Source organism: Stegodyphus dumicola, chromosome X1, assembly GCF_044657685.1.
Source record: "Stegodyphus dumicola isolate Sdum_Otavi_A_Nest chromosome X1, ASM4465768v1".
Classification (NCBI taxonomy): Eukaryota; Metazoa; Arthropoda; class Arachnida; order Araneae; family Eresidae; genus Stegodyphus; species Stegodyphus dumicola.
The window spans coordinates 23,261,224-23,276,094 of record NC_140780.1 but is presented as its reverse complement, the minus strand read 5'-3'; the positions used below and the strand labels follow the sequence as shown (position 1 = coordinate 23,276,094).

The window sequence follows — 14,871 nt, the reverse complement described above, 5'->3', positions numbered from 1 at the left end:
TATTGATTATTTCAAAATCAATGATTGAATGTAAAAAGATAATAAAATAATATTTTTAGTTTTTCGTATTACTGTATGAAACTTTATGAAAATAAAAAAATAATACCTAATCGCAATAGGTAAATAATATAAAAATGGGCTTAAATTCTGATATACAGTTCCCTTTTTCTTCTGAAGTTACATGAATAAATTATCTGAGTGAGACAAAAATCTATAGGTAATTTCTAAAAGGACCAAACCAAAATAAACCAAAATTTAAATCAGAAAAAAAAACTGCAATAATTAATTACAAGCATAATAATATCTTAGATACCATTAACTACTGAAATAAAAGAAAACTGTAATTCTTCGTAAAAGCAATTGAAAAATAGGTACTTACGAAAGTTTGCTTCAAAACATAAAGAAAGCAAAATTTTCAAGAGGAAAATATAAACATATTTTGCAATATAAATTTTCTTCCATTTCCTTCTGGTGCATGGTTTTTCTGTTTAGTTCATTTCCCTAAAATATTTCATTGAACTACTAAATAATTTGGAAACTATCTATTTTCAAAATTATCCTGGTCACAATTTATAGGAGCCAGGTTTTAAATCTAAATCTTACTAAGTTACTACTTTGTAGCAATCAAATTCTTTCCAAACAAAGAACTTTTCGTCTTTATATTATACGGAATCTTCTTCTTCCTCAGTACGGACCTTCACGGTATAATTTGTAGCAAATTGGGCTAGCAATTTGAAGAGCCTATCTAGAATTCTGTTTGAGGATATCAATGATTTTTCACCTTCCTTGTCTCTGAAACGACTAAAAAATACTATGCAAGTAATACCCGACTAAAAATGTGTGGGTGATAATACATCACCACTTAACATCTGGCGACAGCATCTCCTCTCTTCTCAGTTGCTCTTTAAATCTGGGAGAGTGTGAATAATATTCGTCTTTCCTACTTGACTACTTTTCTTCTTTACTACTTACAGTTTTGTGGTGTAGTTGTTAGCCCTTTCAGCTATTAATCAGGTGAGATGGATTTCGAGTTTAAGGGAAAGAATATATAGATTTTCGTATTTTCTGCTTCTAAAATCTCAATAGATTTAATATTTTCTTTCTAAACAGTAGCACAGTAACAATAACATTAAAGTTCTGCAGCTGATATGTAGATCTTAAATTAAAAATTCAGTTGAGCAGCCTTCTGATTTTTAAGTCATTTATTGACGATCTCTTGAAAGATGAATAAACGGGCTTTCTGTATGTGTTTTGTAAATATCAAAAAGTATCTTCTTGTTTAGAGTACTTGGTAGACTCATCTTGTACTACCATTACAATAATATACAAGTCCACATAAAAGCACTCGCTATTGCTGCATTTCAGCTGACGCAATGCGATAAAGATCGTTATCATTTCTATCAAAATCATGCTCGTGTTTCTGGCGGCTACACAGCTAATAATAATAATAATCTAAAATGACGATTGCTGCACACTGAGCGGTTAGACGATCTAATCAGTGACTTCTACACATTTCCAATGGAAGAATATGAAAGGAAATTCTTACTCGCAAATCCCATTGTGCCTCAAGAAACAATCGAATATTTCATGTTTGAAAGGCTTAGCGTATACTGAGTAACTCTTAGATTGAGCTTTCTTTGAAGGCTTAGCAAATACTGAGTAACTCTTAGATTGAGCTTTCTTTGAAGGCTTAGCGTATACTGAGTAACTCTTAGATTGAGTTTTCTTTGAAGGCTTTTCTCAAGCCATATAACTTTTACCTACTTTTTAGAGTCATTGGGTTATTTTTGAAGCAGAAGATGTGAAAAATGTGCAATGCCCTCTCTTGGACTCGAACCTTGACCTTTCGAATACGCGCCGAGTGTGCTAACCGTTACACAACGAAGCTATGCAGAAAGAAGGGAGAAAACACATTATATACTCCCCCTTTTAAAGGGCGACTAGGGATTAGGGGACCCAATCGTCAAATCCTGGTGGTGAAGAATCATCATTACCAGATTTTAGTTCGGGCGCCACTGTAGAGTCTTTTTTTTTTTTTTTTTTTTTTTTTTTTTTAAAAGCAGGAGACCGGAAAAATAAGCAATGCCCTACCCGGGACTCGAACCTGGACCTCTCGAATACGTGCCGAGTGTGCTAACCGTTACACCACTAAGGCATGCAGAAAGGAGGGAGAAAATACCTTACAGCTTTGCCATGTTAAATTACCTGCCTGCAATAACTCGCAGCTGCCTCTTAATCCGCACTTAAACATATATGCTATTTGACGAAAAATCCTAATGCCTTTCTAGCTAAATGGATATGCTGCAGAAAGAATGTAATTATTCACATCTTTTACAAACATTTTGTTATAAAATTACAGGGTATGAAAATTAAAGATGTACTCAAAAAGTGCAGTGCTGTTATTGCAAGAAATGTTGATAGTTTTACAATGTAAAAGCTTCTGGTCTGTGTTCAGATGGCTTCCCTACTTCTAAAAATTTAAGAAGATACGTTAAAGTATTTGTAAAACAGAATTCTTAGAAAATAATACAGTTTGGAAGTAAGCAGCTTTCTCTTCGCTTGATATTGAGCATAAAGTCCAAATTTTTCTCCCATGAATAAAAAAATATATATTCAGAATTTGAGAAGATATGAGTGCCATTTATGTAAGATGTTAAAAAGCATCAGATGTTTCAAACATGGATTCAATGATGATGTTATTTTTGTAAGGTTTTATTTCTTACATTCTGGGAAATTTTCTAAATGTATGAATGATGTCACAGAATTTAAGAAATATATTGATACCTTCGATGCAGATCCAAAAAAAAAAAAAAAAAAAAAAAACATTTCTTCGAAGTTTCAAGTTCACTGCATTTTTTCTTCCTGAGGAAGAAAGTCTCCTTTTTCCAGTAGTGGAAACGAAGCGTATTTATGAAACTTGAACTCAAAGCAGAACAAGATTGCTTCTCTGGATTCGCTGCAGAATTTGTCATCTATCTCCTAAACATGACTGATACTCTCTGCCTAAAAGTGTCATTAAATATCAGCGCGGTTTTAAATGTTAGCTGACTGGGATGAATAGAACCAGAGAAATTCTTAGGTACGTACTGAGATGTAACTAAAGAAGTTTGTTAGCTTGAGTTACATCTCAGTATGTAGCATTTCCTAGGTCAAAATATTCCATTTTTCTTTAAGAAATGTACAGCTATAAAACCAAAGGAACCAGTTTACTCCTTGCAACTAAAAAATCTTTCGCATGGAAAGAAGTTTATATAAATAATAGTTTAACATCATAGCTTATTTTAATTTTTACAAAAAATTAGATGCTCTTTTCACTTTATAACCTTGATTTACTGTGTATTAAATACAGAATGTTGATATGTTAGGTTATTTGAATATGATAAAGCATAGAGGTCTATCTGCCTAACGGGAAGAATGCCTTCGCAGAGGATTTTCCAAGGGAAAGTGTTACATACGAGGAAAATTCACGTTACATAAGAGGAAAACTAGAAAACCCAACCATGCAGGCGGTTTGCCTGCATTCGTACCTTAACCAAGTTGAACTACCAGTATTCATCGGTTTTAACCACTCAGCCATTGGCCGTGACGATGTTGACACATATTCAATATATAATTCATTTGTACATAGCAGAACCTCTCAAAAGTATTTATAATCCAAAAGTAGTTTTCATTCAATGCAGCTTACGAGATAAAAACTTTTTTTTTTTTTTTTTTTCAGTTACATGCGTATTTAAGACCAAGAAATTAACCATTTTTTGATTTGGATTATTCAAATTTTAAACTCTTAATATTCAGAACTGTTTGTATAGAAATGCATACTACACATCCATCCTAATGCTTATGTATTTTCTTTTACTTGCGATAAAAGTGCATTTTAAGCTTACTAAGAATGAAACTCTGGAAATTTAAAAAAATAATATAGTATCTTTAAAATCTAAAAAGAATATGAACGTATTTTATTGAATCGTATTCATTTAATCCTAAGAAAAGAAAAACACATTGATTTAGGTTTACATTCCAGTTCGTAAAAATCATTCCTTCGTGTTTTACTACATTGTGTTTGTTACAATGACAGATTTTTCTAGTCGATTGAATGTGATACTATAAACCTACATTGATTTTCAATAATTTTATCTCAGTGTTTCTATATCAAAGTCAATCATACGCAGATCACAAAGACTATATAAGATATTTCTTCCACCATCTTAGCGTGCCTTCGTGGTGTAGTGGTCTGCACGCTGGACGCTTATTCCAGAGGTCCGTGGTTCGATTCCCGGCGAATGCGTTGCTCATTTTTCATCTCTCCTGCTTCCAATTAACCTAATGTCTCTACAACTATAACGTTATTCAAAATAAGATGCATGAAAAAAATCAGCTACAGCTTCACCAAAAATCAAATCATGGATTTTTCAGTATTAACTAGGCTTGCTAAATGAAAAGAAATGTTACCCAGTGTATAGATTGGGTATAATTAGGATATTGTTTTATAATGTGTCATTGGTCAGTAATAATATGCAAAAATTAAAATTTCGTATGTGCCTTGAAGAATAAAATGACGTCTTCTATATACAAGACAAACATTTATTTAAACTTCGAAGACGTTGAACAGCAGAGTAGAAACATGATATTACACAGCACTTTGCACTTCTCTCTTACATGCAATACTCACCATTGATTTTGGCTAACTACCTATTAACTAAGTATAAGTGTTACGCAGCAGAGAACTCGCTTATCATGCGCATGCGCTAGGGAAATCAACGGCGGTTGCCAACATACCCCCTTTCGAAGTTGATTCTCCTATTCCTGAAAAGTAAAACAAAATACATATTAAACAGTATTCAATCCTATAATTGTACAACAGTTTTGATGTTTAACGGGAGTCAGGGGTTTGGTTAACACATCAGCTCCCATTTCACTGGTAGGTATGTACTTCACATTTAATTCACCGCGTTCATACACTTCACGCACAAAATGATGGCGAATGTCTATGTGCTTTATACGGAAGTGAAACACAGAGTTCTTCGTAATTTTCTAAGCTCCTTGATTGTCGCAGTATATTGTTATTGGGTGTTCTATGTTGTAGCCCAGCTCCTTCAGGAAACGACGTAGGTAGACGGTTTCTTTGGCGGCCTCAGACAGAGCCATATATTCCGCCTCCGTTGAAGATAGAGCTACACTGCGTTGTTTTCGTGATTCCCAGGTTATGGCTGAACCACTTAATATATATACAAAACCGGTGTAGGATTTTCTATCATCGACATTTGATGCCCAATCTGCATCCACAAAGGCGATGAGTGGTTTTCCTGTTTTCGTATAAATTAGTCCTTGATCTTGTGTTGCCTTTAGATATCGAAGTATTCTTTTCGCAGCATGCCAATGTTCTTTTCCCGGATTGTTGTTAAATTGACTTAAGAAATTCACGGCGTATGTGATATCTGGCCTAGTAGCTACTGAAAGGTACATTAGTGATCCGATCAGATTTCTAAATGGAACATTTTTCATGTCAGCGATTTCGTTTTCGTTTTTAGGACTCATCTCTTTTGATAATTTTTTGCTGTTATCTATAGGTGAAGACACGTATTTAGCATTTTGCATATTATACCGATTTAAAATATCATCAACGTATTTCTTTTGAGAAATTTTAATTGAATTCTCATTTTGGTGAAATTCTATGCCTAAGCAATAATGTAACTTCCCAAAGTCTTTCATTTTGAAAGCAGAAGCTAAACTATTGCGAATTGTTTCATACGTTTGCTTAGAATCGGTAAAAACGATAAGATCGTCTACATAAACGATTATAATATTTTCACTGTTAGGCGTCTTTTTAATATAAACACAATTATCTGAATTAAGAGATTTAAATTTCATAGATTTCAATTTTTCATCCAACTTTTTGTACCACTGACGTCCTGACTGTTTAAGACCGTATAATGATCTCTTTAAAAGACACACCTTATCTGAATTAGTTTTATCGCGAAAACCTTCGGGAATGTCCATGTAGATTTCTTCATCTAAATTTCCATTTACATAGGCCATTACAAAATCTAATTGGTAACCTTTGAGATTGTGTTCTACTGCGTAGGCTAAAACTGTTCTTATGGAACTTAATCTAGCATTAGGGGAAAAGTTTTCAGTGAAATCGAGACCAGGGATTTGAGCGCACCCTTTAGCAACTAGCCTAGCTTTGTATTTTTCGATAGTGCCGTCGTGATTATATTTTAATTTAAGAACCCATTTGCTACCAATAACTTTCTTGTTTTCAGGTCTGTTTACTAATTCCCAAGCCTTTTCTTGAACAAGCGAGTTATATTCTAACAGCATGGCATTTTGCCAATTTTCAGCATATGGTTTTTCGCTAGGGAAATCAACGGCGGTTGCCAACATGCCTTGTAGGGATACAAAAAAAGAATCTATTTGAAATAATCAAATATATCCTTACAAAAGAAAAATTATTCTACCTTTATACGGTCTTTAAAAACTAATTATTATGTCGGGTAAATATTTGTGCAGAAACATTGGTTGAAAATTCGCATTTTTAGAAAAGTTAAAAGACGAAATTTTATGTCTCACGAATGTATATTTTACATGGCTTTTAAAACTGACATTTCGTATAGAGTGAAATGTTTTGGTTAAAATTTCTAGGGCCAATGTTACGGACTTTCCCTGTTACTTACGTATTAACGCAACTGAACGATATTGGCGCAATTGAACGATTTTTTATAGGTTAAACGATGGATGTTTATGGTAAATCAGCATACATTATCAAAGTAAGAAAAGAAAACATACTTAAGCAATTTAAAATACAGTTTTTTTCCAATGACGGCACTAGCCATTATAGGCACTGGCCACTACTGCTGCCAGAAGCCGTAGTCACTATTACGGAGGCACTTAATAGATAGATTTCCGTTGCCTGCTATGAAGTGACAGACAATTTACATCCATGTCTTCTCCTGGATTCGAGCTCGGACCCTTCGGTATAGCAGTCATAGTAACTAACCCCTTTCGCGTCTGAGCGGCACAAATTTAATTATTAAATAAAGATTACGGGGGGTATTTTAAAAAAAATGAAACTTGCATTCTTAACCAAATCTTCCTGCAGTTTTTATTGTGTCATCAGAGAACTGCAGAGATTCGGCATCGGGCAAACCTCGGCAGCTCCGTCTATTTACCAAACGCATCTTTTCGTTGTTCCATTCAGAGATTTTCCTGCAAAATTTGCCATTCATGCAAAACTTTTGCCACAGTTTTTTTTTTTTTTTTTTTTTTCATTTCTGGCGAATTTCACCAGCGCACATTTTAAAATTAAGTTCAAGGTAAAACATTTCACGATATGCTTATAAAAACCGTTGGAACGCATACGGATATTGGCGAGGTTGCTTGACTGTAGGATTTTTATGAGCATGGTTGCCTGAAGAACGGTTATGAGCATGGTTGCCAGAATTTGCGCTTTCTGAAAATTTGGAGACTTCTACTAAGTTGGTTGCGATAACACGTAGTACCCTTTCCTGTTTTCTAAAAGACTTTTGATAAAGTACACAAACAATAAACTAACTGGAAATATTTTCATAGACGGCTTGTATAAAGATTTACCTTTGTTATATGTTTTACTGAAATGTACTAGTGAACATATCCATGGCATGATAGTCCACAAGGGGATTAATTTTAGTATAGCAGATGAAATGGAAAAAGTCAGAAATATGACTAACATCGCTCTTTCAAAACACTGCCCAGGAAAAGATCATAAATTATGTATTGATGACCTTAATGTATTGCTCTATTCCTGCAAGTTCTGATTTTTTCATAAAAGGACAATAAACCTTTCTACTTCTGCTAAGAAATGTCAGTTAGGAATTCTTAGGATGAAAAATCGTTGAAGGAGGAGGTATAAATCTTCGAGACACAATTTATCAAACTAAATTAGACGACAAAATGCTTTATCATAAATATTTCATATTACCAAATTTGTTGAATCTAAAAAATGCGTCGGCAAATATAGCAAGTTGTATAAATAAAACAGTACGCGCAGTTTTCTGTAGTTTTAGATGGGATTAGTCGGCAAGATGGGATAACGTTTCTCATCGCTGATGGAAATTTAAGTGCAAGTTACATTGGACAGCTGCTTGTCCAAGGAGTTAAAATAATAATTAAATGTCCTTCAGGTTCAAAGTAAGCCAGTTAAATAGTACAAAACGTGAATTGAAAAAATTCCACCAGTGAAATATTTTATTATCTCATGATATAATAAATAACTTTAACCCCTTTATTGCTGTCTGCTTTGTGATTTGGTTGAATTTCCTTTGCTTCGAAGTTGGAACGCAAATCTTTATTATTAAATACTCTTTATATTATATATATTTTAATATTATTTATTTCTGTACAGTTAATAGTACAGTACCAGTCCCTTATTAAAATCACTTCATTCCAAATATATTTGAGTTTATTAAGCGGCTGAGTTTAATAGACTGCGATTTGTGTATCGCAAATCGGGATATCAATTTTAAATTTTAAAGTAAAGTAATAACCATCAACAAATTCAACAATTAATGCTTGAATAATAATTAAATATTAATGTTAAAAATTTAGTTATTTAATCAATTTCGAAATTTAAAAAAAAAACAATTTTTATAAAAATATTTTTGTGATTACGTTCTTTATCAAATTAAATCTCTTACAAACAACTATCTTATTTGTGTTTGATTTTTGTTGTTCAATAATAGCTTTTCAAAAATTGTATTCTGAATGTTGCGAAACTGGTGGCAGCTTTTTCGATCAGCACTTTTCAGTTTGAGAGTTTTTCTTCGCTTTTCTTAATTCGACTGATGCTGCCATATCATCATTTTTTCTGCATCACTTTCGCTGTTAGTTTTTACATTCTTTTAATAATTTTAGTCAGTTTTTACACATGTTGTCTTAATAGTTTTGCGAATGACACATATTATAAAAATGAATCTTCATAACTCCTCTCACTGATGTCTCGAACATTAGCTATACCTTGCAATTCCTCTAATGCATTTTCTACTTTAAATATTTTCGGAAACAGTTTTTAACTGATTTTAAGTTATTAATCCCCTGCATTGACTATAATATGCATCTACTCTAGCAAAACAATCGATTTACGAATCTACTTCGAAGGGCTTGCATTTTTAAAAACTTCGATTCTCTTTATCAATTTGTGAACATCAATTCTGAAACGACATCTTTAATGGAATTTGAAAGCTTTTAAAATGCCCCGATCTATAGATTGAATTTGCAGGAAGTTGTATTTGCAGGAAGTGACACTAATATTTTTCAGGAGGAGATAAGAGGTGTGAGTGATACATGGTTATCTAATTAAGTAAAGTTATTTGTTTCCTTTTTCTATTCTCTGCCCCATTTCAGAAGAAAATCAGAAAAATTATAACTTGGCATGCATGGATTCTTATTGCTGTGGTAAAGCTGAAGGTAAATTCTTGGCTGCTTTTAAACATCGAGGTTTTTCTGCTTTTGCAAACAGCCAGTGCTGTTTTCTTAATTGTTGCATCCAAATTGCACGTTAATAACACGGTAGCATATCTCACCAGTTTCTTAAACCAGCTGCTGTTTCGCTTTTAATTGTTAATGAGTGTTCTGTAATGTTCTGTAACATATTTCAGTTCCATCTGTGTTATGGATTTCGTGTGAGAAGTATTCACTTAACATCCCAGGTAAAACGTCTTTTATCCAGCTATCAGCTGCATGATTATCAGCCTCTTCACTCTCTCCATGCAATTTCTGATGAACAACACTAGATTTCAATTTCTACCAACTTGTGAGCTATCCTTCAGTGAATATAAAATTCTCTCTTAGCATTTAGCGAATTAGTGAACAATGTTCCATATATAAACACACTTTTTAGTTTCATTACTTGAAACCATTCTAGAAAAATAGTCAAAGTATCTCGATTTTCTTTTTTTTTTTTTTTTTTTTTCGCTTCTTTGAGTATTTGTATTTTTGTTAGTTCTTCGTTAATTATAATTCTTTGTTTAAATAAATTTCACAATGAGGTCTTTGAAGTACCCAGTTTAAATGTAGTTTTCCCTCTGGCTTCAGTTACCAAAAACATTAAAATCTTTTAACAATTAATCCTTCTCTTAAGTATTTCACTTGGCACTTTCGACATGTTAAAGTTAAGCACCCAAAAAATTATAAAAATGCTTTTTTCATTGATTCATTCAAATTTCAAAAATTACGTTTCTAGCCAGCAGAAAAACTACCCTTTCTTTACTTAGTCGATCTTTCACTTCATGATTACAAGCATAACAAATGCTTTCTTTTCTTTTACTTCAGCTTGCAATTATCACTTCGTTTCCATTGAAAGCCTAATATATGGTAATGTTAAAAAGAATTTCATGAACTTTGCTCATAATTCTTTATGAGTGCAATATGTCTAACCCAAAGGGAAGATTTTCAATGTGGAAATTTAAGAAGACGGGATACAGAAGTTACACTTTCATCTCTTATCAGCTAACATGCGAGAATGAACTCTTACTCATTTACAATAGCATTGTTTTTGTTAATATTAAGATAAGAAAATTCTGGCCCTTTGAAGTCCAGTGCGACCAAAAAATTGTGAAAACAGTGTATCAAAGATACAAAGACCAGGGGACAAGGAATCCATTTAACCCTTTTTGAAGCACAGTTTTGACGTTAAAATAAACATGTTTTTTAATTTGAAATGCAATTGTTTGGAAGGATTCAAAATATTAGTAACATATTCCATTAATGGCTTTAGGAAATATTCATTTCTCTTACGTGAAAAAGACCTTTCATCATAGCAACAGAATGAGTTTACTAAAAAGTATTTCTTACTTCACCCGAAGTGAAATTTGATTGATAATGCCACTTATAATATCTGTAATAAACGTTAGAACAAGATTCTTTCCAAAAATGTTTTAGAAATGTAAATTAACAAATTTTTATTTATGAGAATTTATTTTAGCAATAATTGTCAGGTTAACTTCAGTTTTATAGTTTTCAAATCAAAATGTAAATAAACTTCTTTATTTTAAGTGTACTGCTCCACTTCAAATAAAAATATTTAATCGTGTATCGTGGCATAGTACGTTTAATCGTGTATCGTGGCATAGTACGTTTAATCGTGTATCGTGGCATTTTAATTGTGTATCGTGGCATTTTAATCGTGTATCGTGGCACTTTAATCGTGTATCGTGGCATTTTAGTCGTGTATCGTGGCATTTTAATCGTGTATCGTGGCATTTTAATCGTGTATCGTGGCATGATCATTTTTCCCCACAGTTTAATTTGAAGGAAACCAATACTGAAAAATCGGCATTAAATTTAACACTTTTTAAGTTATCCTTCTAATGGGCTTCATGCAACATAACGATTACTTTTTTAAACGAGAGAAGAATCTAAAAATAATGAATTTGTGTTTAAAATACGCACCACATACCATATACAGCATGATTTTCTTCAAACTCTTGTTGAGCAAATATGGTATGCTTGCTCCCTTCTTTTGAATTATAGTCTTATATTTCGTAGCATAGACAAAACTAAAAGCTTTCTTCTTACTCTATACTGTGCGGAAGCATGTGTATTATAGTGAAAATAGTTCAATTAATTTGCATAAAATGAAATGTTTGATCTTGTCAGCCAAATATTTATTCCGTTGCACTTTTCTTCTTTTTATCATAGGTACTGCTTAGTGCGCAGTTTGTGTAGTATGAAGAACCTGATGTTTGAAAAGGATTTAAAATATCGGAGACGCTGGAATGGTAAATAATCAAAAGTTCACTCCTGGGATTTTTAGTAAAGTCATTAGAGTAGAACAAAAAATTAATATTTTGTACCCATTTAAATTACAGAATGTTGCTGCCAAACTACATGAACATGCATTTTGATACCAAAAGTACCATACAAAAAGAATAAGTTTTGAGAAATTTGCATTGAAAGTGTGATTCTCTAAATTTGCTCCATGTTAAAATCATTTGTGAAGTTTTTAAGTTAAATTTCCGAATTTTACTCAGTTGACGTTTTATAGATAATATTTTATAATAAATACTATATTTTTAGCAGTGTTTTTCTTTCTGTTTCACATGTAAAGCAACCAGGTGAAATCAGGAAGGAAAATAATGTAATAATAATATTATTAATATTAATATGTGGTTTTAGTTGCCAACGTGTAACGTAATTCAAAAGCAAAATACAAATTCTCCAATAGTGCAACATAAGCTATACAAAGTAATTTACAAAAATATTGGCTCAAATATAAAATCAAGAAACAAATTATATCAAGAAACAAATTATAAAAAATCTAATTATAACATTTGTCTAAATTTTTAACCGAAATAATATCTGTATATGAAACTATGTATTCATATAAAAAATTTCAAATTTATATTGTGGAAAACTGTGAAAATTTAAACGTATATTCAGAGTCATATTGAATTTTATTTATTTTATTTATAAGCAACCCTTTCAAGGAATTTCTATTACTACTGGCAACATTTCGCTTGGTTATTAAATTTAATTCCCTTGCCACTGATCAAAGTTTGATTGAAAGCTTCTAATTAAGATTCAAGTTGATATTTTAAAGTACCATTGTTTAAATTTCCTACTTTCACATGCAATATTTTTTCTTACTGTTCTTTATGGTAGGATATCCATTGTACTGATAAGAAAAGATAAAATGTAGCATAAAATATTGAAAGCTGTAAAGGGTACTTAATGTTTCGTTTGACTATTTTAATATTTTTCGCATATTTATTAATTATAAAACCCCACAGAAAATGCTCTTCCGTTGTAGTTGCAAAGAATGAAAATTTCTTTGTTTGTTGAAAGTAAACCACTGAAGTAAAGCAATACCCTTCCAGCAAAAACAGAGCCCAAACTAAACAATTAATTTTTTTTCAGTACTTATTATGTATTTAAGAGAGAAAACTGAGCACAAGCCAAATAATTTATCTTTTTCAGTACTTATTGTGTAAGTTGTTTATTCTTGATCCAGTCACAAACTATAAGGACCATTTGTACCATATTGCATTTCCTCATAGTCGTCTAGACTATGTAAAGTAAACCATTTGATTTAGTAAATGTCATTGAATAATAACATGGTATGCTCTTGAATTTCCTTTCTCTCTTTTGTATAAGCTTAGCTAACATTTTTGTAATTTAATTCAGGAAAAAAGGTTTTGAGAACTATTTTGGATTCCAAGAAACTCTGATGTCGAGATCTTGTTATATTTAAATAGAGAAGTCTTGCACGAGCTCCTAGAAGCTTATCTGTACTTATGAAAGCAATATTTTTCTTTATAATTCTCTCAGCATACAAAGGCATTGTTGAGTTTTACGAAAAGATAAATATAGGTTCCTCCCCCAAACATATTCACCAATGAGATCGGAAAAGTTGGGAGTCCACCATTCGAAAAAGATGACAATCAGCAAAGTTAGAGGATAAGGTAAAATTTGCTGACCAAAATGACTTTTTTTCTAATTACTAAAGAGGCATGAGTTTTCATGCAGAAATATAACACCTTGACGAGCGACAAGTTCTAGCCGCTTATGTATCCGTTTTTGCCTCAGTTTGCCCAATTGTTGGCAGTAAAATGTCTACATTAACAGTTTGGTTGCGTGGGAGTTAATCTCAGCTCACCATTATTTTCACTTTTCCCCATACACTTAATAAAACCTTTTGGGATGCATTTGTTTTGATGTTCAAATAGAAGATTCTTCTATGCGACACAGCCTTCTGCATTTCACACTACTTTAGATTATCCATTTTTCTTCAACCATCACAATTAATTAAAATTTTGTCTATTTCCGGAGCCAGAAAGTAAAGAAAGCCCGATACTGGCTCTCACCTGTACTTGCTTTTCAGAAAGCTTATATAGAACACACTCTTCGAACATTTTGATGAACTCGAACGCATTCATTCGTCTTTAAACTATCGTTCAGAGTGTGAATATTTCTTTCGCTAATTTCTCAATTTCTCAGTAGTTGTATGGGAGGTATTCAATTTGACTTGGTCCAGAATCTGCTCAGAAACCATCGAGTGGAATCCCAGACTTGTTTGATATTTGCAACTTTTGTCTCCATTCCTGAGTTTTCGAAACCAACTACAAAATGGTCAACTCAACTCCCCATATATTTATCGAATGTTTCTTCTTTCTAGGATTCCAGTGCTGACTCTAACAAACTCGTACAACTAATAATATCCGATATGTTTTGCTTCCTTTGTCATTTTAAAGAGTTTGAATTTTTTTATCGATTTATTTACTCTTTGCTTATAAAATACTTTGATAATCTGTTGGCTATTCTGGCATACAGTGGGAGATGCATTACTCCTGCCCTTTCCAGATTCCTGAATGAGCCCCCTTAGGGTCTTGACGTATATAAAAGTCCAAAAAAATGAAGCTTCTCCTGTTGAGATAAGCTTGTAAAAGAAGTGAAGCCCTGAGCTTCGGACATCAGCAAGCCATGTCTGGGGCAGCTTCAGAAGGACAGGGATTCGCTTATATGCTATCTGCTTACTGGTTTTATTTGCTGTAAATTCCACTCATCGCAGTGTCATCTAACACTTCAAGAATTCCTGTTACTCTGTATTCCTTTGTAAAAGCAAATCAAATATTTATGATTTTAAATTTAAATATTTTAATAAATTAACCCGCAAGCATGTGCGGTGCGTTAAGAAACATGAACACGAGCTAAAGGAATTACGCTTGCCTCCGCACATAGTGATTTCTGCTCATATCCAAACCAGAGACAATTTTCAGGTCAATTAAATGTTCACTTATGAATGAATAATACTTGTTGATTTAATATAATGTCACTTATGTACTCACAAAACCACCCTCTTGATTTTCTTTTGAAAAATTAGAGTAGAAGCTTTGATTA

The 14,871-nt window shown here is 32.5% G+C and overlaps 1 protein-coding gene and 1 non-coding gene across 2 annotated transcripts in view; both read left to right on the top strand.

The window, feature by feature from the left end:
* Positions 1 to 4,212: 4,212 nt before the first annotated feature.
* On the top strand, positions 4,213 to 4,285 carry TRNAK-CUU (transfer RNA lysine (anticodon CUU)). The gene has a single exon. It is a non-coding gene; the product is annotated as a tRNA-Lys (tRNA).
* Positions 4,286 to 11,671: 7,386 nt separating this feature from the next.
* LOC118187429 (uncharacterized) overlaps positions 11,672 to 14,871 on the top strand; it is a 38,798-nt gene continuing 35,598 nt past the window's right edge. The window contains exon 1 of the mRNA XM_035357648.2: positions 11,672 to 11,753. Coding sequence (XP_035213539.1) covers positions 11,751 to 11,753 — 3 coding nt within the window. The 5' untranslated portion in view covers positions 11,672 to 11,750. The remainder of the gene's footprint in view (positions 11,754 to 14,871) is intronic.